Source organism: Sturnus vulgaris, chromosome 8 (genome assembly GCF_052056855.1).
Source record: "Sturnus vulgaris isolate bStuVul1 chromosome 8, bStuVul1.hap1, whole genome shotgun sequence".
Taxonomy (NCBI): Eukaryota; Metazoa; Chordata; class Aves; order Passeriformes; family Sturnidae; genus Sturnus; species Sturnus vulgaris.
The window spans coordinates 33,645,686-33,669,494 of record NC_142250.1 but is presented as its reverse complement, the minus strand read 5'-3'; the positions used below and the strand labels follow the sequence as shown (position 1 = coordinate 33,669,494).

The window sequence follows — 23,809 nt, the reverse complement described above, 5'->3', positions numbered from 1 at the left end:
TAGGACATGTTTCCATTTTGTCATTCCCGAATTCATAAAATCACATGGATTGTTGTTTGCTTTTTGCTCAAGCTTGTTGAAATAAAGTTCAGAATTAGTTTTACTCGAGTATAGTTCTTCCCTTAATTTCCAAAGAATTGTTTTTAGGATTCGGGTTACGTACGAGAAAGGAACTGACACCAACTCAATAACATGCCTTGGGTGTTGCATCATTAATGTCTGGCAGGAGTTAAGGGCAGGTATTCCAACCAAGCCTGAACTTGCATTTCTGGCAGATGTTCTGGTGGTTGTTGAGTGGCTCTTTACAAGGACAAGCTTTGGCTTGATGTCTTCACCCGGCGGCGTGGGACAAGATGAGGCAGGGACAGAAGGAATCCAGCCTGATGCCTGCCCTCAGGTACCTGAGAGGGAAGATGCTTTTATTTAATGTGCTGATAAGCCCAGAGTGTGGACTTTACACCTGGCACCAGGCTCCTGGCAAGGTGTGTGCATCTCAGGAGGAATTACTCAAATTGTTTAGTGCTGGGGGCTGTGTGGTTTGCTCCTGAAAACAAAGCCCACACTGTGATGGCTCAGCTCAGGGAAAATGAAAGCTTATGGGTTTCCCCCCCACCCCCTTCCTTAATAAGGTAAAAATATTCCAACCCTGTAGTTTTATAGCATTAAAGCTTCTGATTTCATTGGAGTAGTTCTGGCTAAATTACATTTTATGGACAAATACTGGTGTCATTACTTCATCTGCTGGGTGAGCAGTGAATTTGTCATGTTTGGAATGCTTCCTGCAGAGTCTGCTGGGGAGGACTGGTCTCCCTGTCCCACTTTCTGTCTTATTACAGCCCCAAGGCAGTTATTTCTCTTTCTTTTGATGAGTGATGAACAGGATATTGTTTCAGCTCTGTTATTATAATTTTTAATCATGCCTTCTAATTTGTGCTGTATCCTACTTGTGGAAGTGCAAGTAGGAATTTGCAGGAGTTGTCTGAAGATGCAAACACAAGACTGTTGCCTTGTTAATGTGCAATTGGCATGTGCCAAAAGCCATATCTGTGCCTAATAAGAGGAGCTTTCTGACCTGATCCAGGCTTTTCTCACAGCTTTATTAGTGAAAAAATGGCAGTGTAATTGGCAGCAAATTGGTAAAACTATGTCTTAAAAATACAAAAAAAACCAACCTAAAAAAAAAAAAAAAAGATTATAAATACAGAAAAGTTGTAAATTAACTGTGGTACAGGTTGGATGATGATGTATTAAAGACAAACACAAGGTTTACAATCAAGGAGGAAAAAAAAATTAAGGGTTTTATCAGGGTGTGAAAGGTAAGAGGGTGAGGAATTTGGCAGTAGAAAAGCATGGACAAATAGTAAAATGTAAAATTTTGTGTCTAATAAAGAAAAAGGTCACACTTAGAGCCTTAGTGTTGGTCTCCTGTCCTCTCTGTGCTCTGCAGACCACTGTGTGAGCTGACATGCAGAGGTGGCTGTGATTTACAGCTTTTGAGGGGTTTTATGCCATTATGTCATCTTTGGATTGCTACCGTTCCCGTGGTGCAGCTTCCACAGCTGTTATTCCATTTAAACATAAAAAGGCACATTAAAAATCAGAGTTTGGTAAACACTGTCGAATATTGAACTGCTCTGTCAATTTAACATACTGAGTTCATTTTTTTTCAGATTGCTCTTTGAAAGGTAGCATGAATATGTTGACATTTTTTTGACTTTTTATGAAAGTAAAATACTGATACTGCCAGAACTTTAGCAAAGGGAAGAACCCAACATGACAGTGTATTAGTAGGAATAAAGTAATTTATCATTTTTACAAGATGTTTATAAAAGTTTAAGATTACATGTACTTTTAGGGGGTTTTAATCACCATCATAAATAAGGTGATCAAAGCATCAGTTGTTTTGTGTATTCTGCATTAATAAGTGAATCTCCATGCATTCATTATTGTTCATACCTGCAGCACTGTTTCTGCTATTCAGTTGGATTATGTGCATTACTGAGCACCATCATTTCATTGCAGCAGCTGCTTTCCTTTGATATTTGTGCACCTCGGGTGTTTGTGACCATACCTATGTCTATATTTCAGTGACAATTTCAGCAAATGGGTTTTATTGCCCCAACTGCTTTTCAGTGACATTTTCTCAGAAAGCAGCTCTGGCACCTGCTGCTCAGCCAGAGGTTGTTGGTGGTGCTCCTGTTTCTGCTTCCTAGGAAATTGTCCATTTATGCTGAAAGGCAGGAAAATGGGGATGTAGGAATGGTGTGGATAATCCCCAACAGGCAACCAAGCCCACACACAGCTCTTGCTTACTCTTCACTGTAGGATGGGGGAGAGAGTCAGAAGGGGCAGAACTGAGGACTTGTGGGTTGAGATAAGAACAGTTTAATAATTTAAATATCATGGTAATAATGAAAAAGAAAATAAGGAAAAGAGAGAGAAATAAAACTCAAGAAAATCAAGTGATGCAAATGAAAAACAGTTGCTCACCACTGACTGACTGGTGCTCAGCCAGTTCCTGAGTGGCTCCTGGACAGCTTTCCCCACAATTTATACACTGAGTATATTTGGTCTGGAATATCTCTTTGGTCAGCTGTCCTGGCTGTGTCCCTCCCCACGTCCTTGTACCCCTCAGTATCCCCCTGGCAGGGCAGCACAAGGAGCTGACAGGTCCTTGACTGAGTGTGAGAGCTGCACAGCAACAACCAAACCATCAGTGAGTTCTCAACATTATTCACGTCCTTAATCCAGACAGGGCACTGCACCAGTGCTAGGAACAAAATTACCTGCCCCAGCCAGAACCAGGACAAGAGCTGTAGAAATTTAACAAATCAGCTTCGTAGTTCTGGAGCACCAACTCTGTGTCCAAGCATGACCAGGCTGCTGCATCTTGTGACATTTACTTGGATTTACCCAAATTACTGGAAATAAAATGACAAATATGTATACTCAGGGTCTTTCCTTGAGCAGTCTTCTTCAGCATCTGGTCCAGCTTTCAGCAGAGTGGGTTGTGTGTTGCAGAAGGGAATGTGGTGCTGATGGAGGGAAACTGATGGCTGAAGTTGTCCCCAAACTTCATCACCAGGGAAGGCAAGCCCAAAAGGCTGACACAGACATGTCATGAGGCTGAGCCAGGACTGGCCAGCACTGAAATTCTGGGTGCTGGAGCTTCTTTTCTGCCCTGAGACCTGCACAGTCAGTGTGGTCAGTCAGCTGCTGGCTGGCTGTGTCTGGCAGGGAGCTGGGGAAGGGTGAATTCCACAGTGCCTCCAATAATTTCACACCTGCATTGCTCAATAGAGCAAGTGTGCTGTGTAAGAAAAAGGGGGGAGAATGTACAAATGTAAGGAGTGCTTTTAAAGCTTTACATAATCTTTTCCATTTTACTTTAAAGGCAGAGCTGTTTTCAGGAAAGGAAATTTGGCTGATGAGAAATATGTAGTTGGGTCACAATACCAGCAGAAATAAAAACTCCCCCCGTGTGCTTTATGGCATCACTGGGTGCACTGGTGAGTTAAAGCCACTGCAGCTGGGAGAGGACATCATCCCTGTGGGAGAGATGCTGTTTGCCAGGCATGCAGTAAACCTTTGGCAGAGCCCATTCCAGTGATGCTGGACCCAGCATTGTCTCTGGTTATTATACAGCAGCTGAGTGCTGGGAGCTGTGCACAGCACAAAGGATGATATCTCTGGGTGTAAAAATTAATGCAGTCTCTGGGAACAGCCAGAACAATAAAATTTTACCACTTGTCTGTGAGAAGTCACAAGCTGTTTTTCATATTCTCTTGTAGCCTTTTTCTTTTAGGATATACTGAAAAGAATATCAATGAAAATTGTAGCCTCTCATTGTTCTGTTTCCCATAATTTTTTCACACTAAAATAAGGCCTCTCCACCCTTTGTTCAGACATGTATGAAACATTTGCTTATGCATGCACTGGGTGAGGGACCCTGCAAGGGAGCTCCAAGTTTAGTGTTGTACAACTCTTGCTGCTAGGACTTTTTCTGCTCCTTGGGGCCGATGAAACCCACGCTGTCAGCCTGACAATAGAGCTTTGCTTTTAAGGACAAACTGGTCTTAAAACCCTGTTGATAATTTCATGTTTTAAAACAAGAGCATTCATGTTTCCTGCCTTAGCCTCAGGCTTGCTGGATGTTCCTGTCTCTTTTAACCCTCAGATATATGTGTGATTTGAAAGGACAGCTTTTAACTAGTTCCGATTATGATTTTTTAATTTTTTTTGTACTGTTTTCATTGACATCAATGGGCTCTGTTATCAAGCCAAATAGGTCACTCTTGCTTGCTGTCTTTTCCCTGTCTTGCTGCCCTGTGAGGAAGAGGTGTGCAGATGCACTTCTGCTGTAAAGGTGTGCAGAGATGGATTTTTAGCTAAAATGCAGATAGGACAGAGAGCTGAAGCTCTGCTGTAGAGTTATCCAAGGAGACAGATGGGATAACATCAGCAGGAGCTTTGCCTGCTTGGGAAACAGTGCCATTAAAAATTACTTAAAATTAGAGGTGAAGGTGGTGAAGCCAAGGACAAAGAGTTTGAATACACCTGCTTAACTTCTGTAAAGATTTTTAAAAGGCACTGCCTCTTACTTGGCTGGCCTTGGGTGAGTAGAAGGGCTTGAGTGTCTCAAGGATGTTGGATGGAGTGGCAGAGGCTTTGCTATGGGTAATAAATGGGTCTGCTTTGATATATGTGACAGAACTTTAATCTTTAGCATTAAAATTCTTTAATAGTGTTCAAATGTTTAACTTCTTGTGAAAGTATTCAGTGATAGCAGGGATATGTGGAGTCTGGTTCCCTGCTGCCTGCTCTGTGCTGACTGCTGGTACTGCCCAAAAACCAGAGCAGGGCTGGGTGGTGAGACCCAGTTGTTGGCAAGGATGGAGTGAGAGACACAACAGCAGCAAGAAGTGCCTCAAATTTGTGTAAAAGGCTCCTAAATCAAAGGACAAAGGGAGCTTAGATAATGGTGATGGAGGTTGGCCCCAGGTCCCTGTGCCAAGTTCACTGGAGCTCCAGCTGCAGCAATTCCCCTTTGGAGCTTTGGCCACCAAAATGATTTCTTCAAGGAGTGTTGGGCCAGTAGGAAATGCTGCACATGGAGAAATGCTGAACTGGAACATGGAGCAGCATGAACCATTTCTTGGCTAATGCCTACTGGTTAAAAGATGCCAAAATTTGTAAGGTGTGATATCATCAGCACTGGTAATGCTGGTCTGGTCCATAAGCTGTTCTGCAAGTCTGCATGAGAGGCTCCTGTTCTTTATCAAGAGTTCTTGCCAGGGATGGTCTTTATCTCTTACTGGCTTATGACAGTGATGTTAATCCTTCCAGCCTTCAAGCATCTCGTGATTTTTGCAGAATTTGGGAAGAGAGCATCATTCCTAACTTGCTGTGGGCTCTACCTTGGCACGTGTAAATTACCCAGGCAGTGATGATTGGAGGGGTCTGTGTGTATGTATGTCTGTTTAAACAGAACATGACAGTTCAGCAGCACTTCTGAATTGGCCATGAACAACATGCAGAGCTTCATCTTGTGCAGAGAGAAAGCCAGACTGACGTGCAGCTGGTGGAGCTGCTCAGCTCCTGGCTCAGGGACATCTGGCACGTGACATTCATTAGTGGAGGTGTTCTGCCTGCACCTGCTTGGTGCTTTCTGATCTTCTGAAAGAGCAGCCAGCTCAGCCTTCCTCCTCCATGCCAGGGAGCAAACAGTGGGGTTAGGAGTGTTCTGCTTCCAGGATTTCAGAGAGCACAGGTCCCCTAAGCAATGGATTTGTGCTGGGGAGAGGCAGTGAAGGTTTGGCTTGGCCCATGTGTAGAGAGCTGCCTTGGAGGAGGAAATTCCTCCTGGCATCTGGGGGCTGGCATCTCTTTGGTTGGACCCCTTGTACACCTCTCCACCCTGGGGTGTGGGGTGCAACTGCAGTTCCAAATGGGAACCTTTGTAGGAACTTGAATAATGGTGGATTTGTAGAGAAAGCCAAGTTGCAATTCCTCATGCTGGAGTTGTTCCTGAAACTTATCTCAGAAAGGCTCTCTCATTCAGAGAACAAGAATGAATCCAGCCTCTGAGTGCTGGATTTGCAGTGAGTGTAGGTGGGATCTGTCATGAAGGATGGCAATCCTTGTGTTTCTCCTTGCAAACTGGTTCCTTTGCAGTCAGCTAGCACAGGATAGAAACCTGAAACTCACTGAACAGTAAGGGTTTAATAATCTTATAATCTTTCTTTTAATGGCTGACATTTAGCCCAAATAGATGCTGATCAGGCACTGATACCCCTGGTTGGCCCCTTGGCTATAGTAAATGCTCCAGTCCTGTAGCAGGTACCCACATCACCAAAACCAGCATCAGAGCCAGCAATAATAGTAGCTACATGTACAGTCTGAAGAGGGATGACAAAAAAGGAGCACAGAGAGAGTGGCTTGCACAGATGGAGGGAGTTGTTCCCTCAGACTGTGACTGAAATGGTCACTGGTGCCACTTCTGAGAAGAAATCGTGTTTCAGCTTTGAGGTGTTATAGGGTGCAGTGTGGGAAGCTGGAGTTACACCTGAGAGGTTTCACCTTCCTGCCAGCTCCAGGCAGTGGTTAAGTCACTGAAAAGTTACCCTGGAACTGCCCTTCGATGGAGATGTTTTGGTAATCTTATGGGTATGGTTTGGATGAGGGCACGAGCAGAGGGGTCTGAGTGTCCCAGAGAGGGTGACACTGCTGGACAGGGCTCTGGGTGTCCCAGAGAGGGGTGACACTGCTGGACAGGGCTCTGGGTGTCCCAGAGAGGGGTGACACTGCTGGCATCTCACTCTGTGAGGTCTGTGGGTCACTTGGTGGCACAAGGGCTGTGTCAGGTGGCTTTACATCCATCTGTAAAGTGTCTCCCAAGGAAATGCCCAGATGTGATTTGTTTTCAGGGACAGAGCTGTGCTGCTCCCAGACCCCAGCAGCCTCCTGAGATCTCCTGGGTTGGGTAGGTGGCTCCATGGAAATGGTGGGGAAGTGCTGCTCATTGGTGAAGATCAAACACAGAGTAGGAATGTGTCATGAAAAGGCTGTGGTGAATTTTTTTAAGGCTTGCGAGTCAATCTTGCAAGTTTACAATGTGAAGCCAAAGCCAGTGCAAGAGGCTGTGATTACAGTCTGGTCTAAAATGCTGTAGGATGCTTTTGAGACCCATAATTTACAGCATAATTAGCATCTCCCAAAGTAACAGATCCTGCAGCATCTGAAGGAAGGTGGTTGGGAGTGGATAATGTTTTCTCCAGACAGGGTCCAGGCTGCTGCTGAATATTTCCCAAGCTTGGAGTCAGGCAAAATAATCAACTAGAGCCGAGGGTGCTGTGCTGACCAGGGCCAGGGAAGAAGAGGGTATGGCAGGTCTGTGCTTCCAGTCAATACAGTGACAGCTGGAGCTTCTTCATTGCTCATTCAGTGATGACTGAAGCACAGAACCTCCACCAAGGGCTGTTGATGCAGAGCTGGTGCTCAGAGGCATCAATTGAGGGATCCCTCTGTAGCTGCTCAGTGGCAGCCGTCAAGATGAGTCCTTAGAAGTCAGTAACATTTCAAAACTGCAATTAAAGGGTCTGAGAAATGTGTCTAGCTAAAAATTAGGTAATTTTTTTCTCCCTCTCTTCACCCCCGTAATTGAGGATCTCTCCATTGTCCCCGGAACTCATGCTTAGTCTTGCATTTGTTATTAAGCTTTTCTTTTTCTAGCCCACACTTGAATCACACATTTGCAAGGAGAGGAAACAAGCACATTCAAAAGCAGAAAAATAAGAGTAGTTTTCATTTTCTTTTTTCTCAATGAATCGGATGCCTTTTGCAAAGCCCATTGAATTCCATGTGAGTTTTCCCCCTGACTTCAATGGGCTTTGGTTCTGGCTTTTAGCTCCTGTGAAAGGTCCTGAACTATCTGTGCTGGGGTGACAAGGAGGCTTGGAGAGACAATTCCCAGAGCTCTTCTCAGCCAGGTTGCTAAGGAGACTTGGCTCCAGGAGGGTCCTGGAGCTCCCCCCTTCCGGGGTTATTGTCTGCTGTCCCTGCCAAGGCTCCCTGGTGGCAGCAGTGCCACTCTCTCACCACAGTCCCTCTCCACTGGCAGCAATTCCTGCCCTGTCTCCCTCCCCATGGCTGCTCCATCCTGCTTGTGTCTTCTTCTCTCCCTTGGCTCTGAGAGTTGGGGTCTGGCCCCTATCACCCACTCACCCACCTCCCCACCCCAGCATCTTCACCTCACTGGAGCATCACTTTCCTCCCTCTCTCCTTTCCCCTGTCCAGCAAAGATAAAAAAAAAAAAAAAAAAAAAAAAAAAAGGAAATAAAGCCAAAGATGAGGAAGAGATGAGACCCTTTTGTAGGAATCCTCTGTTCAGGGGCTTAAATTCCTCAAAGAGCCAGTTCTCAGGATTCCTTGTGAAGTGTGTAGGCTCCAGCATCATTTCCAGTGGCAGGACAGGCTCCCACCATCTCTAGGGGTCCTGCAGTGTTTGGAACCTCCTGGGGAGCTCCTGCCATTGTGCCAGATTTTTTTTGGAACTTGGAATTTTCCAGCTTTCCTGGATTCTTTGTAGTTTTATCTCTCAGAGGGAGGTATTTTGAAGTTTTAACATTAACAGGCTAAAGGACAGTTTCCTCTAAGCCTTTTGGGCAAGGTCTCTTTGTCAGTCATCCCTTCAGATAGCAACTCTGTTTGTCCACAGATAAGGGAGCAGAAATGCTCAAGCCCTGGGCACTTTTATGGTGGTGTAAAATTTAGGTGCTTGTGGCCTTGAATCTGATATTCCTCACGTGAGCAATCATTTTGACTCTGTCTTTTGTAGATAACTGGTTCCTCAGAAAGGGATGAAGTTGGTTTTGTATCTAAACTGGTGTCTGTCTCTTAGGGTGGGATGCAGCATGAAGCATGTTGGGGGTGATTTTCTGTATTATGGCATATGTTTTTGCCTTGATTTTACAACAAATCGTGTCAGCAGCGAGGTTGTAACACTGAAATTTCAGTGTTCAGGCACCAAAGATTTATTTCTCAAGGTGGTTCTTCAATATTAATGAACAGGAGGAATAGAGAAATCAGGCTCCAGAGCTATAAGATTTGTTGCCAGCTTGTTTTTGTATGAAAATATTGTTTAAATAACAAGATATATATATATATATGGTCACTGTGTTTTAGTGATGATCCTGATTATAATTATTAGGTAATGATAATATCACTGTCACCAGCCTTTAAGATTTTTTTAGAGGCAGCTTTGACTCCTTTGCTGGTGTTCAATAAAAAGGAGCACGCTGTTTCCATCTAATATTAGTGCAGCTAGTGGTTTGAGTGATGATATCTGCTTACAAATGTACAGCTTGTATTTTAAATGCTGAATAGTGATGTGAGATTTATGAATATGGCTTTGACAGTACCTGTGCTTAATAGAGTCCTTAGATGTGTGTGGGTTTGCAGAGAAGTATAGCCTCAGGATTTTTTTGGATAATATCCTGAAATGAGTATTTCCAAGAAAATGTGCTGTGCAAAATTAAGTTTGGCCATTGGTAATTAATGGAAGTTTCTTCGTAGCTATTTTCCCCAATCCTGAGTGTATTTTGTGTGCTCTTTGGACCCCGGGTTTGCCATGCAGCCCTGCTGGATTTGCATGGTGATGGTTTTGTCCTCCTGTGCTGTTAGCCTGTGTGGGCACAGGACTGCTCCCCTCTGCTAAAGTGGACGAGTTGGTGAACACTGATCATGGGTGGGAGGGCAACCAAAGTTTCTTTTTAACAATTTGCCTTTAGAGAAGAAATTTCACAAACAGCCATACATATATATTCATCCATATGCACACACTTTAATTTTTTTTAATGAAATTTGGGACCAAGAGGTGAGAACTCTGCTTTTACTCCTCTGATTTGCCTCCTCTTTTTTGGTAGAGGAAATGCTTGACATTCATCAATAAAAGATTAAATCATTGATGGTTATTGGGATAAACTAAACACATCTCGTGTGTGGATGTTGGCATAGTAGGAACTTTTCCAAAATGTTTCAGGCCTCATTCTCTGGTTTGTTAAAGGGCAGAGAATAAGGTCACAAAGGAAATCAAACCCTGATGTGGAGAAATGAAACATGAGGCCTACTGACTTCTAAAAAACATTTTAAATAACATTCTCTAAGGTTTCATTTTATACTGAAGGCAGCTGTAATAAGTTTTGGAAGATGGTGTAAGGTTTCTATTAAAGAGAGATTTTTGCTTGCTGTTTTTGTACCCAAATGAAGGAATGAGGGAGATGGAATTAGAGCTTATTTAGTATAAGGTGAGAAACTAAAAGTTCTCTCCAGAACTGTAAAATAATAATTTATATGTTCTACTGCAATTTACAAATTAAAAAATATGAAACTGTTCCTAGATCTTCGAAAATGACACACATAGCAATGGAATAATTTAGTAACTGCAATGCAAATGCACTTTTGCCACAAGTAAAATAAGACTGCTGCTTTGTAATGTGCTGCCAGCATAGCCTCAGTGAATAAATTCCCAGTAGATGTTTGCTGCATGCCAAATATATTGGACTGTATAAAAGATCCCATTGTTCAATGGCATCATTATTTGCTATTATACTCACAATGTTTGCTTGTGAAACAATTTATTGGAGACAAGTATGTTTAAGAAGGAACGCTTGGTTAGAAATTCAGCTGATTTGGCTCGTAGTGTCAGAGCTTTTACAGTATATAGCCTCTAAAAATAAATATTTGGGTCTGCTATTTTTTACTTATCTTTGAAAGAATTCCTGGAGCTGGAGAGGACGGGGAGCTGAGGGTAGGGATGGCCAGTGAACATTTCACTTCTGATTCATAGAATTGTTTAGGTTGGAAAAGCCCTCTAAAATCATAATCAAAGTCCAACCATTAACCCAGCACTGCCAAGGCCACCACTAAAGCAGGTCCCCAGGTGTCACACATGACTTTTAGATGCCCTCCCTGGGCAGCCTGTGCCAAAGCTGGGCAACCCTTTTGGTGAGGGAATTTTCCCTGATATCCAATCTAAGCCTCCCCTGGCACAACCTGAGGCCATTTCCTCTCGTCCTGTCACTTGTCACCTGTGAGAAAAGCCTGAGTCCCACCTGGCTAAAACTTCCTGTCAGGGAGCTGTAGAGAGCAAGAAGGTCCCTCCTGAACCTCCTTTTCTCCAGGCTAAACAACCCCAATTCCCTCAGCTGCTCCCCAAGAGAGGCTGACTGAAAACGTGTGAGAAATGCTTATGCATGGCATAGATTAGAAGCTGAATTGGCTCACATTAAATACACTTCAGCTTTGCAGAGAGCTCTGTATTTCCCTGTGTCTTGGTGAGAATGAAAATGAGAATGAAGCAGTGTTTCTGCTGCTGTGTCTGGGTGAAGCAGAGAGCACTGGTGGTGGTGGTGGCACTGATTTTAGAGCATTTTAGGAGGTTGAGCTGCCTGGTTTGTGCATCCTGCGTGCTGCTGCTACTTTTGAGAGAAATTCCCTTTGGTTTATTTTAAAAATTAATCAATAATATTTCTTCTTAACGTGTGGAGGTTTTAGAACTTTATTACGGTAGCTTGAAAAAAACACCAAAAGGAGATACTTTCCCTAATTAGGGCTGAGTTAAACCGTGGAAAATGAGTAAAGTGTTTAAGCAGGGTTCCCCCCCTCCCCGCAAATGGCAATTCTTTAAATTACAAGTGTAGTGCTCAAGCCATCTCCTTTGAACTGCAGGTTTTGTTACACGCTTTGGCCGCGGCGTTATTTCGGCGGAGTCAGCCAACAGGCTTGCAGGGCTTTTTGGCCGGCGCTCACTGCACGGTTTTCTTGGCAGCCCTGCTTATTTATGCATCTTTATTTCTCCCTCTGTGTGTCTGTCCTGCTCCTGTGTCCCTGTTGCAGAGCGCTCCCCGCACCGGCCCATCCTGCAGGCGGGGCTCCCTGCCAACGCCTCCGCCGTGGTCGGGGGCGATGCCGAGTTTGTCTGCAAGGTCTACAGCGATGCCCAGCCCCACATCCAGTGGATCAAGCACGTGGAGAGGAATGGCAGCAAGTACGGGCCAGATGGGCTGCCCTATCTCCAGGTTTTAAAGGTGAGGCTTCGCAGATGCCGGCGGTGGTGATGCCTTCTTTAGAGCGTGGCTTTATCTGGTGTAAATCCAAGGATTTCGAGTTCTGAACTTTGTTTGAAAGTGGAGATGCTTGTGTTACAAATGAAATGATGAGTTAGATAAACATTTGCTTGCCTGAATGTTAACTAGGCAGCTTATAGGCACTGTTCTGCTCCTTTTTACTTCCATAAAAAGTCCTTTATATCTGAATGTTTCAGATATGGCTTGTTCAGAAAAAATTGAAAATCCTTCTAAAGAACGTCATTGAAATTTTTGTATGGGTAGAAAGCATCCCAAACATACCTGGGACAATCTACTCCATTTCTTCCACGTTTCTTCAGCCTCTTGATTTCAAAGTAACATGGCAGCTGCTGCCAAAAGCCTGCTGGAGGACTGGGCTGTCTGGATGCTGAGCCTGCAGAGATGTCTGGTTTGGAGCAGTATATTGGTACTGTCATTCCTGCCAGTTTGGAGCAAGCTTCACCAGGGAAACTGGAGTTTCCCAAGCTGGGTGGCATTGCCAAAACTCTGACAGCAAGAAAAGCCAGCTCTGTACCTACTTGTCCCATGCAGTACCTGCCTAGGTGGATTCTTTTTTCCCCCACGCTGCTGTTTCCTAACTCCTCGTGTGATGCTTCGGATGTAAGAAAACCAAACGACAACAACCAAAAGGAAAAAAAAAAAACCAACAAATTCCAACCCCAAACCCTTCAATGTTTAGAGGCTGATGTGGAATATTCTGGTGACGTGTTGGTGGTGGGACCATAGATTGGTGTCCATTCTGGGCAGCAGTGACGTTGTTCTCCTGTGTTATTGGTCTATTCTAGCACTCGGGGATAAATAGTTCCAATGCTGAAGTGCTGACACTGTTCAATGTGACAGAGGCGGACGCTGGAGAATATATTTGTAAGGTCTCCAATTATATAGGGGAGGCCAACCAGTCTGCCTGGCTCTCTGTTCTGCCAAGCGCACAAGGTAACAATGTTTTTTAAAGCAAGCTGGAAAAAAATGGTGCTTTGGGAGACTGCAGGCAGCTTGTAGGATCCTCTCTGGCCTTGGTGGTATATGTGTAATCCTCCTTTGGTGATGCAGCTGGTGTTGCACCAGCAGCCATGGAAAAATTCCCACAATATTCTCTGTGTGCCAGAAGCACTGCTTTGGTTTCTGATGCTGATCTTTATTCTCTCTTTGGTGTCTTTGTGTCTCTGTGTGTGTGTGTCCAGTTTTGTCGTTCATTCTGCATACTCTGCAGTTCACACAGAGGGTACTCACTGAATAATGTAATTACAACCCAGTAGTGTGCATTTATATATGCACATAGGTGTGTGTATATATATGACCTGTTCACATAAATACCCACTGGAGCATAAGTCAGGTCAGTTTAGTCACTTAGACCTTCCCACCTTGCCTGTGACTGTGCAGGTGGGAGGATTTTTCCAGGTCTTACTCACCCATTACTAGCTGGGTTTTACTCAGCAGTTACAATAAAGACAGGCAACCTTGTGACTACAGCCCACACCTAAATTTACGTCAAAGTGGTCCAATGTAAAGGTATCTATTCCAAGTAACATTTTTGAATGGAACAGAGATCAAAAGTAGTAAACATTAATTTCTCTAAACCTCAGTCACTGAGACCTTGATGCTGATGCCCTGATGTGCCCATCTTGGGGCAGCTGGGAAGTTCCAGGCCTAAGATTTACTCCGTTTGTATGAGTTTGGATAATCACTGATCCTTGGATTGGTGCAAATGTCAAGACAAGAAGTCTGGAAGATGACCAGTAAAAAACGCAAAACTTGCAGAAATTTTTTCCCCCCTCAATCTTTAAGATGTAGAAAAAACATATTTTATTTCCATCTTCCGGTCCTCAAACGTTTGAAGTTTTTTCTCTCCTACCTGTGAGAGCCACAACTGAACAAGATCCCTGAGTTTTGAGCAAGGGTTAGAATACTTTCCACTGTGCTTCTAAGTAAACACCAAATATTTTTCGTATTTGAGATTTAAACGAGATTTGGTAACTCTTCACAATGTACAGTAGTAGTTACTACACAATAGTGTAGTGCAGTGGGTGATGCAAGGATCATGCACAGTCTGAGACAGCTACTAAGTTGTCTTTTGGAGCAGAATTCACCTTTTAAAAAAATCATTTTAGACTATGCTTTTGTGGTCAATTCTTTCCTCTGAAACAGGTATCTACAAGTGAAGGATCCCACATTCTGTCCTACTTCATTTTCTTTGTTTTTCTTTCAACTTTCTCCTGTTATAAAAGAAGAAGAAGAAAAAAACCAAAACATTTGTGGGTGAATTTTTCCATGCCTTTTGATTGCATGCATGTTTAGGTGGTGAGTTTAGGTCTGGTGAAGGGTGTTGATTACTTTCTGAGGTGAGCTGGGACCTGTTGGTAAACGCCTTTTGGATGAGGGATTGTGGATGGGGAAGGAGCTTTGCATCTCTCCACCTCTGCCTTTACCAAGTGCAAAGCCCTGTGGCTCCATCTCCCTATCCACAAAAATTCTCTCAGTGTCTAGCTTTTTCTCTTGCTTCCCTCTTGTTTTTTTTTAGGCTGCCGGTGTTAACACCACGGACAAAGAAATTGAGGTTCTCTATATACGGAATGTAACTTTTGAGGATGCTGGGGAGTATACATGCTTGGCGGGTAATTCTATTGGGATATCCTTTCACACTGCATGGTTGACAGTTCTGCCAGGTATACACTGCTCTCTTTCCGTGGTTTTTCCTCTTTTTTTCCCCCCCCTTCCCCTTGTTGATTGCTGCAGAATTAGCACAGCTTCTGTCTCAAAAAAAAAAAAAAAAAGACTTTTACAATGATTTTGGTTTTCTAAGTGCAGTTGTCTCAAGCCAGTGAGTTGTTCTGTCGTGTATTTGCAACTCCAAAAACCAAACAGCAACAACAAAAAAGGCAGTGGAGTGTGTGGCTATTGCACTGAATTGAAATGTTTTGACATCATCAGAAATGCTGAGGAGCTGCACTTCCTTAGCACTTCAATGAGACAACTGAAAATCAGCCTGTAAATCATTGTAAACTTTTTCAAGAGGATGAAATTCAGTTTGGTACAAAATTTGGAACTAATTTGGCCATAGTTATGTACTGGCTCATTAAAATACCTGAGCTATTCCGTGTACTTCAATTCACTTTTACCTATCAATCATGCAAATCTCTCATGGAAATTCCAGTTTCAATGCCAGAGGATCGTGTACAGAAGCAGTGCCTTCCATATCTTGGGAATCGGCTCCGTGCATCTTTAAACATTGCATGCTCTAAGGAAACAAGTAGTCATTTGCTTTTACTGCAAAGCATGTCTTGCTGTTCTGGGGTTGATGATGTTTCTGTCCTTAAAAGAAACAAACATCAATGTGCTTTATTGCCTGAAAATTATTATCAGCTGTTAGAAGACGTAACTGTAGTTGGTTTTGACATTAGTCAAATTTTCTCATTTATAACTGTTGGCAGCTGCCTCAGGAGTTCCTTTGGAAAAAAACATGAACCACCTGAGGTTTGCTGGGTCATCTTGTGCTTAACATTTATTAATTGTTAATCCTAAGTAAGAGGTACAAAAGCTGCATGTGCGTATTGCTGAGGTTCACAGTGTGGGAGTTAAACGTTCCCACTGTCTGCAGACAATTCCTTACCTTTTATTGAAATATATTGAATAAGGCAGCTTTATTCCATCTCACCCTGAGCTGAACCCCGAGCCTGTGAGGTGTCACCAAGCAGGCAGAGCAGTGCTTGTGTAGAGCTTGCTTCTGCTGGCAGTGTTTGCATTCTGCAAGTGCTTGAACAGCATTTTGTTCTTTTTTTAACCAATTGTCTTGAACAAAGTATTTTTTTATAAGCCTGGAAAGGCACAAGAAAATTTCAGCTTGAAACGTGCATTGCTTGCGGAGTGACCGCTGATGGCTGTGGAATGCTGTTTACCCGGGGGTTGAATCCCAGATAAGGGATTAGGGACACTGTTTGCACATGGAACTGTCTTGAAGATAGCTTCAAAATGGTTTCAATCAGAGTAACAGCTCTGCAGAGCCACTCCCTCCAAAATCTAATCTCATAGGCCAGTAACCACTGATGAGGTTACTTGAAAGACCACAGTCCTCACAGAAGAGGGGTCGTTAATTAACGTGTTGCTAGCAATTCATTTTTCACTTCAATTATGCTTTTTAATCCATCTCTGGGCTCCTCAAAGGACCTCAGGGGAGTTGGGCACCCAGCATGAAGCACAGCTGGTTAAGCAGCTGGACAGCCAGGTCCTTAAAAACCTTTTGAAACCCCTAAACTGAGTTTATAGACATGATGAGGGACTGATTCATCCTCCCTTCCCTCTGTATTTTGAGATCCTACTGAAAATTTTGAATAAACAGGCAGACTCAAGCCCTAACATTTATTTGCAAATGTAGACACTTTTCATTCAAGCTAGCTAATTCACAGTTTGATCTTTAGATGTGCTTTTGTGTGGTTCACAAGAATTGCAATGCTTTTAAAGTTTGACAGTTTGACTCAAGTAGCAAAATGAACCTGAGCCTAGTTTGAACAGTTTTTTCCTCCCTCTAAAATTATCTTTGATGCAATATTTCGATGTACCTGCCTAGGCAGACACGTGTATGTATACATTGATGCACAAGCTCACGCTCAGTGAAAACTGAGAAATCAAAGCAGTAATCTGAAAAAAATAATTGCATTGCAAGATGACCAAAACATTCAATGTTCTGAATATCACAGCAGACTTGGTTCTATTTTACCATTACTTGCTCCAAGTGCTGCGCCCGTTCTGCGTGCTAACCCTGTGGCATGATTGTTCCCTCCCAAAACCTTCCCATCCAGCTCCTGAGAAAGAGAAAGAATACCCAGCCTCTCCAGACTACCTGGAAATAGCAATTTACTGCATAGGGGTGTTCCTGATTGCCTGCATGGTGCTGACAGTGGTCCTGTGCCGCATGAAGAACACCACCAAGAAGCCGGATTTCAGCAGCCAGCCCGCCGTGCACAAGCTGACCAAGAGAATCCCCCTGCGCAGACAGGTAACAGAAAGTAGATAAAGAGTCTCAAAAAACTTTTTTTTTTACCCACCCGACTAAGCCAGCACAACCTTCTGCTGAGAGGTTTGGAAAGGGAGATGAGTAAGGAGGTTGATAAATTCTAGCAGATTGAGGTAGGGGTGGTGGGATGGAGAGAATGTCTTAGCACGGTGATGTGTGTCTTGAGGAAATCAGGGTAGGGCTGTTAGGAGGGGGAGAAATGTAAAAAATGAAATATGTTCTGTGTTAGCAGTCTGTAGAGGGGAGGAAAAAAATGTATATCAAGTATTTTGGGGCCTGATCCCACGGCTTGTTGGAGTCAATGGAAAAAATGTTGGTGCCTTAATGGGCTTGGGAGCAGAATCCTATTTAATTGTATATTTATGGTGTTTCTAAGGTGATTATTATTGTGGTAACTAGGTACCAGATACAGAGAGGTATTTTTCAGGAAGACTTTTGAAGACCAAGGGGAGGGAATTTCATAGCCAGGCATCCAGAAAACACCCCAATATAGAAAAAGACTGTAATAAAGCAAAAATAGGGGAGATACTATATCAGATCTTGGACAGCTTGATTAAGGATAATGATGCTTTTCAGTAAGAAACAAAAGCAAGTGCCAGATTTAAAATGCACACAACAGCATCACATGAAATATATTTTACAATTGTTTGTGGCTGGCAATGAGCATTTCTGGAGAGAGCAATGCCACGAGCAACAAACCAGTTGAACAAGTAACAGGACTTTGGCTTTATCACGGGCCACCACTTGCCAGAACAGCCTCCATTCCCTCATACTGTCCTCTCCTGAAGGATCTGTGGTGTTTTTAGAAGCTGGAGTTTAATAGGTTTTGATTTGCTTGCAATAGGTCTTGGGGCCAGACCTCTGCACCCCCAGGTTTCAGCCCTGCAGGATGAGGGGTGTTGGAATCTGAGGCTGTGGTTCACCTCAGCAGCCAAAAAATTGCTGTCTATGGGGCTGGATCCAAGCTCTGTCCAGGGAATTGGGATAGGAGGGTTCACTTTGTGTCCATCTGCACCATGAGTAAGTGGTGCAGGATTTCTACAAATTTGTTTTTACAGCCTGTCCAGAATATTGTCACTGTCACAGTAATACATGTACCTTAAAAAGTGTTCTTCAGCGTGGGTAAGTGTTTGAAATGAGATGCATGGGCACACTGAGTGGGAGATTCTGAGCACCATTAGGTTTTTCTGGACCCTTGTGTTAAGGTTTCTGAATTTCCTTGGTTAAAAATACCAGGGAGTGGAATGCCTTAGCTACCTTCCTCTGAATTCAGTATTTTACAGAATCTTGAGGTGAGGCACCTGAACTTTTTTCAATCTGAAAGATATTTGGTTTGTCTTATGAGCAAAAAAATGTTAATTCTTTTTTTTTTTCTGACTTTCTTTGCCACTTTAGATTTTTTTTTAAATGTTATGATTTTACTCATTTATTCAAGTATCACTGGGACAAAGAGGGACTTTTCTCTCTCAGTGTGTCAGAAAGACTGATGAGAAACCCTCAGCTCAATTCACACATCTCTGGCCAGAAATCTGTGCAGCTTTCTGGACAAAGAAAGCCTTTCAGATGTTGTATGCTTAGCCAGAAAGATACATATCAACTGCTTAGATAGGAGACATTTATTAGATTTCTGCCTGAATATAAAAGCCTAATGACTCAGAGATAAGTTGATGGTATAAAAAATACCTAGGGTTTGGTGTGAGCTCAGTTGTGTCAGCTGGAAATGGTTCCTTGGGGAGAAGAGTGTTATTTCACTGTGTGTGACAGCAGTGCCAACCACTGCCCTCAGCGTAGCTATTTATCCTTAAATGATGCAATATGGACCTTCTCCAAAGCTATTGTTTTCACAGAGGAAAGAAACTGTCTTACAACATGTTTGTCACGTTGGCTTTTATCAGTTTGTTTCAGTGGTTTTGCATTTTTTTTTAGCCAAAATGGCATTTTGCTTTTAAAACTGGGAATACTTTTTTGGAAAAAGATTTCTATTTGAAAGTGCAAATGCTATTTCAACCCCTAAGCAAAAATCCCACTACTCCCAATTGTTCCTGGTACTGTTTTGTTGGCAGTTGCTCACTGAAGGTCTCTCTGCTTTTGTGCCTGCATGGAAGAAAATGTAACTACTGCAAGCATTGTCTGAAATCTGCATTTCTGGTTTGATGATTTCACTGGCCAGCTTGCAAAGGCAGGATGAGACCAGCAGTCCCTGAAGATTTGCTTGTGAATATTCCTTAATTTTTCAGTGATCATCTCCTTGGTGCTGAGGCTGCAGCAGCTCTTTAATTTCTGCATCTTTTAAAGCTGGTTTTGGATTTCAGGGCTGCTGTCACAAGTGAAGAATTGAAAAATAATCCAGATGTTTTATTTAAAGGGCGTTTCTGGATCATTCAACTCTGTTTTATTGTGCCACCAAGCTCACTTTGTTTCAGTTTATTTGTATTTCAGAGGATTGTATTTGAACTTGGTGGGGTTTTGTCACTAAACCTTTATTTTTCTGTGGATCTCAGAAATTCTCCCTTTGTGCTGTGTGTGGGAGGGGTGGGAGGGAGGGAGATGCTCGTGGCAGGTAGGCTGGGAGAATGGGGCAGGGATCCAGGGCTGGGTGATGGGATTTGTTGGAATTCCAGAGAAATGAGGCCACAGATTGGGAAATTCTTGATATTGTTTTCAAAGCTCTTTCGCTGCTGGGTCAGGGTCCCTGAGGATCTGGGCTGGAAAATAATCCTGGCTCACAGAGAGTCGTTTGCATGGCTCTGATGCCATCTTGTCTAAGCAGGAGGAGAGTCTTGCTGAGTAACATATGCTTTGGTTTGGATCCTCCTGCACTGTTCAGCCTGAGCTACCACAGGATTTTATCATTCCCCACATGCAGGCATTTTTTTCCTGCCAAAATTCGGTTCTTTTTGCATCTGTAGGAAGGGTCAGGATGAAGTCAGGATTTATCAGTTCCCACTCCCTCCAGTCTTCATCCTCAGCAGGATCTGGTACTGAGTTTTCAGGTTTTTCCAGGGAAATCCAGCAGGCAGCTCCTCTTTTCATCAAAGCAGTTTAGGTGTTCCCCATGGTCTGCATGGAGGTACCAGCCTGAGAGGGAGGGGATGAGGAATTTGTGGGATTGAGGATAAAGGGTAGCCTTCAATAGGATGTACATTTATTTTGTAGAACCTTTATTTTAACAGCTAAATTATAATTGAAGCAGACGGAAAGAGAGTCCCATCTCTTGTGACTTGCTCAAAGTCAAGTACAAATGTTTGTCATCACTAAAGGTTTTTATTAGGGCTGTCACAGTCAATCTGTCAAATTTGGACCCCCTCAACATGTGTGTGTTTTAAATACGAAGCAATAATCTCTTTTATGTTCAGTATTAAAAATACACTCCTATTAATTTATGTCTGTTGCTGTTGTGGAGTCTAATCCTTCATAAAGATATCATGGGTGGATTTGTGATGAACTGATGGGTTTAAAGCAAGGCTTGAGCTCACCCAGCAGAATAGTTCAAAATGGGAGTTCAATAATTCAAAATGATAATGGCAGAAAAAAAAGAACAGTGATCAGGAAAAAGGAAAGTAATGTAGTATTTCATGTAATATTGAGCAGTAAAATGATCATTTTTTAGAGGAAAAGACTATGAAGTGCAAAGATTAATACACAACTGTCAGTAAGATATTGTTGAATGGATTTACCTTAAGTATTTATTTTATTTTTTTCTTTCTGCTTGGATTTTCCTATATAAAAACCACTGTCTTGTCTAGTGGTATTTATTGGATGTTATTTTGTGTATAAGTGTTTCCAAATGAGTGCTTCTCATGGAGGGGTGGTGCATGTGTCTTAAATGTCAGTACTTAACATTAGGATTACTCACTTTTGTGTAGTGCATTTAACCTTGTATTTTCCTGCATCTGGTCACTCAGATGGGCTATTTCTACCAGCAGCTAACAGCGTTATTTACTAATTATAATATACAAATATGGATATGATTTCAAATTAACTTTTACAGCAGAGCCTTCAGAAAGGCTGACAGTTATAGGAAATCACTGCATGCCTGCTAAAATGTCCCAGCATGAGTGCCAGAACTGACAGATCTAGGCTCCAGGACATGGTATGAATTATCAGTGGAGGAAAACACCCTTCATAATCAATTACAGACAATTACACACTGCTCTGCAGCTGATTTTGCCACATGGCATTTAAAGATTCCAGCAAAGATTTGTTTGTTTTAAATGCTCCGCTGCTTAGAAATGCTTGTAGAGCATTAACTGAGAGCTGATTAAACACAGTGTGCTGGCCAGAGGAAGAAAATGGGAGTTAAAATAGGGATATAATCATGCATTGATGTATGAGGTTTGGGTGCAGTGGGCTTTTCTCCCACTTTTTCTCTTTTTTTTGGGTGCAGATATGGAGCTAAAGGTCTGTCTGAGCCTGGTGCTGTTCTCACCTCTGGCCTGCTAGAAGCACAAAAGGAATATTTTCTGAATATTTTTTGCCTTCCTGTTGATGTTAACATGTACCATCATGGTTCTTTTAATGCTCTGCTCAACTGAAGCTGACTTTCACTTTTCTTTCTTTAGTTAAGCACTCAAAATACCTCCCTAGTGCAGTGTCATCACTTAAAGCAGGGTGTCAGCACACTGAGTGGGCCCCCACGGTGTTTGATTCACCTGTGTCAGGTGAACCTGCATGGTGAGGGGTTGGAGAGCAGGGCTGCACGTGGCAAGCTGGGAAAAAAAAAAAAAAAAGAGCATATGGAAAGCTGCCACTTAAATGTAGATATAAGCTGACCATGTCTGTTGACCTTGGAATAGGTAGGATTTTCCTCAGTCTTTTACAGTGTGATCTAAGGCAGTGAAAAAGAGATGCTTGAGGGAGGAGATCAAAGGTTAATTCTTCCTTATTGCAGGAAAGGTGAGAGGCCATTTCAAAACAGAAAATCTCCCCCAACCTCAGGCCAGGCTGGGCTGGCTTCATCTTTTCTGGAGCAGATTTTTATAGCCCTTGAGCTCCTGTAACTCCTTGTACTGCTCCAGTTAATCAATCAGGAGAATATTCCCTGGGAGTACAGTCCATTTGTCTTCTCCCAGACATGGAGTAGTTCCACTGGATTTCTCATCATTCCCATCCATGTTAATGCACTTTGGTTACCTCCAGTATCTCTGGCCCATCACACAGTTCTGCTGTGAAGTAAACACGTGGAGTAGTGTTAAAAGGGAAACTGGCAGAGCCTTTAATCTGCTTTTTTCTATACATTATTGCTATTTAAGCTCTGTGTTTAAAATGCATCACTGGAGTATTTCAGTGTATTTGCAATTTTATATTTATAGGCTTTACCAGGCTAAGACTGCTGAATGGTGAGTGTAAACACTAGTGAAAAGGTGAAACTCTGGAAGACATCCAGACAGTGTCTAGTACAATTATTATATTCATTAAAAAAACCAAAAAAACAAAAAAACCCCAAAAACAAGACCACAGGATCCAGAATTCTGGAACATTTCTGATACCTAAGGTATCTAAATGTTGTAGCTTCGCTTCTGTGTCTTTATGCCCCTTGCAAACACTGGCTGTAATGGCAAAGACAGGCATGGAAATAAAGGGAATGTTAATTAATAAAGAATGTAAGAACTAAGACTTGAATAAAGATCTAGGTAGAATGACTAGAGAACAGTAAGTAGATTTTGGAAATACAGATTAATTTGCCATAGAGTATTGATAGGGTTGTGGTGAGAGATGAAAAAATGGAAGCCAGAAATAGCAGAAAAGTGGAATTCATGAAAGTAGGGTTGGGGGCAGAGGAGCTGCCACATTGGAGAATTGTACATTTCTTGGTCCTGAACTGGTTCATTTAATGAAGCATCATTTTCAAACTGTAGTGAAATAATAGAAAACTAAAAAAAAAAAAAACTCAAACAGAAATAAAAAGAAAACAAACAAAAAAAACTAAAACCAAACCACCATCAAAAAAACCCAAAACAACAACAACAAAAAGACCCAACAAAACAAAACCCAAACAGATCAGGTTGCAGCCCTGGTTGTCCTGCTGCCTGGTCCAGCAGATGAGTTCCCCTCTCTGCAGGCTGGGCATGGCTGCATCTCTCTGTCAGGACTCCAGGATTCAGTATTCACTCACTGATTTATTTACAGCTCCATAGTCTGCCTTAATAGAACTTTTCTGTTTGTGTCCCAAGTGGTCACTGGATTTATTTTCCTAGAGGAATGTGCCAGGTACTTATATTTGCTGAAACTAAATATTAACATTCATGATGGTGGGATGAATGAGGTGGAAGCAGTCCACCTTTCTTTTTTGAATGGTGGCCTTGTGTTTGTGCAGTTTCACTCTCTTTCCATTGACACCACATCTTGCATGCAGGAGCTGTTCTGATACCAGGAAAGGTCTGTCAGCTGCAAATCTGGTTACCAAGATTAATTTTTTGATAGCAATCCTTAACATTTTCTTTCTTATGAAGCCTCTTTCCACTCTTAACCTCTGGTTTTGGAAAGATTCCTTTTTTAATCTAAGACCTGTGGAACAAAGCTGTGGCCTGGTGACATTTTACACAAGCAAACCTGGTGGCAAAGTTGATCCTCACCCAGGTGATGAAGGTGTGGGTGTTCTGGTGCTCCAGGCTTCCAGCTGGGTCCAGAAGAAGCTCCTGCTGCCTGGTGTGAG

The 23,809-nt window shown here is 42.7% G+C and overlaps 1 protein-coding gene across 13 annotated transcripts in view; it reads left to right on the top strand.

The window, feature by feature from the left end:
* FGFR2 (fibroblast growth factor receptor 2) overlaps positions 1 to 23,809 on the top strand; it is a 79,579-nt gene that overhangs the window by 38,320 nt on the left and 17,450 nt on the right. For 6 of the 13 annotated variants that reach the window (XM_088169404.1, XM_088169403.1, XM_014886786.2 and 3 more), the window contains 3 exons: positions 11,896 to 12,086; positions 14,665 to 14,809; positions 16,940 to 17,136. In XM_088169404.1, the coding sequence (XP_088025530.1) occupies positions 11,896 to 12,086; positions 14,665 to 14,809; positions 16,940 to 17,136 (533 nt within the window). Of the gene's footprint in view, positions 1 to 11,895; positions 12,087 to 12,931; positions 13,080 to 14,664; positions 14,810 to 16,939; positions 17,144 to 23,809 lie in introns of all 13 variants that reach the window. The other 7 variants (XM_088169402.1, XM_088169400.1, XM_088169393.1 and 4 more) reach the window with 2 other exon arrangements.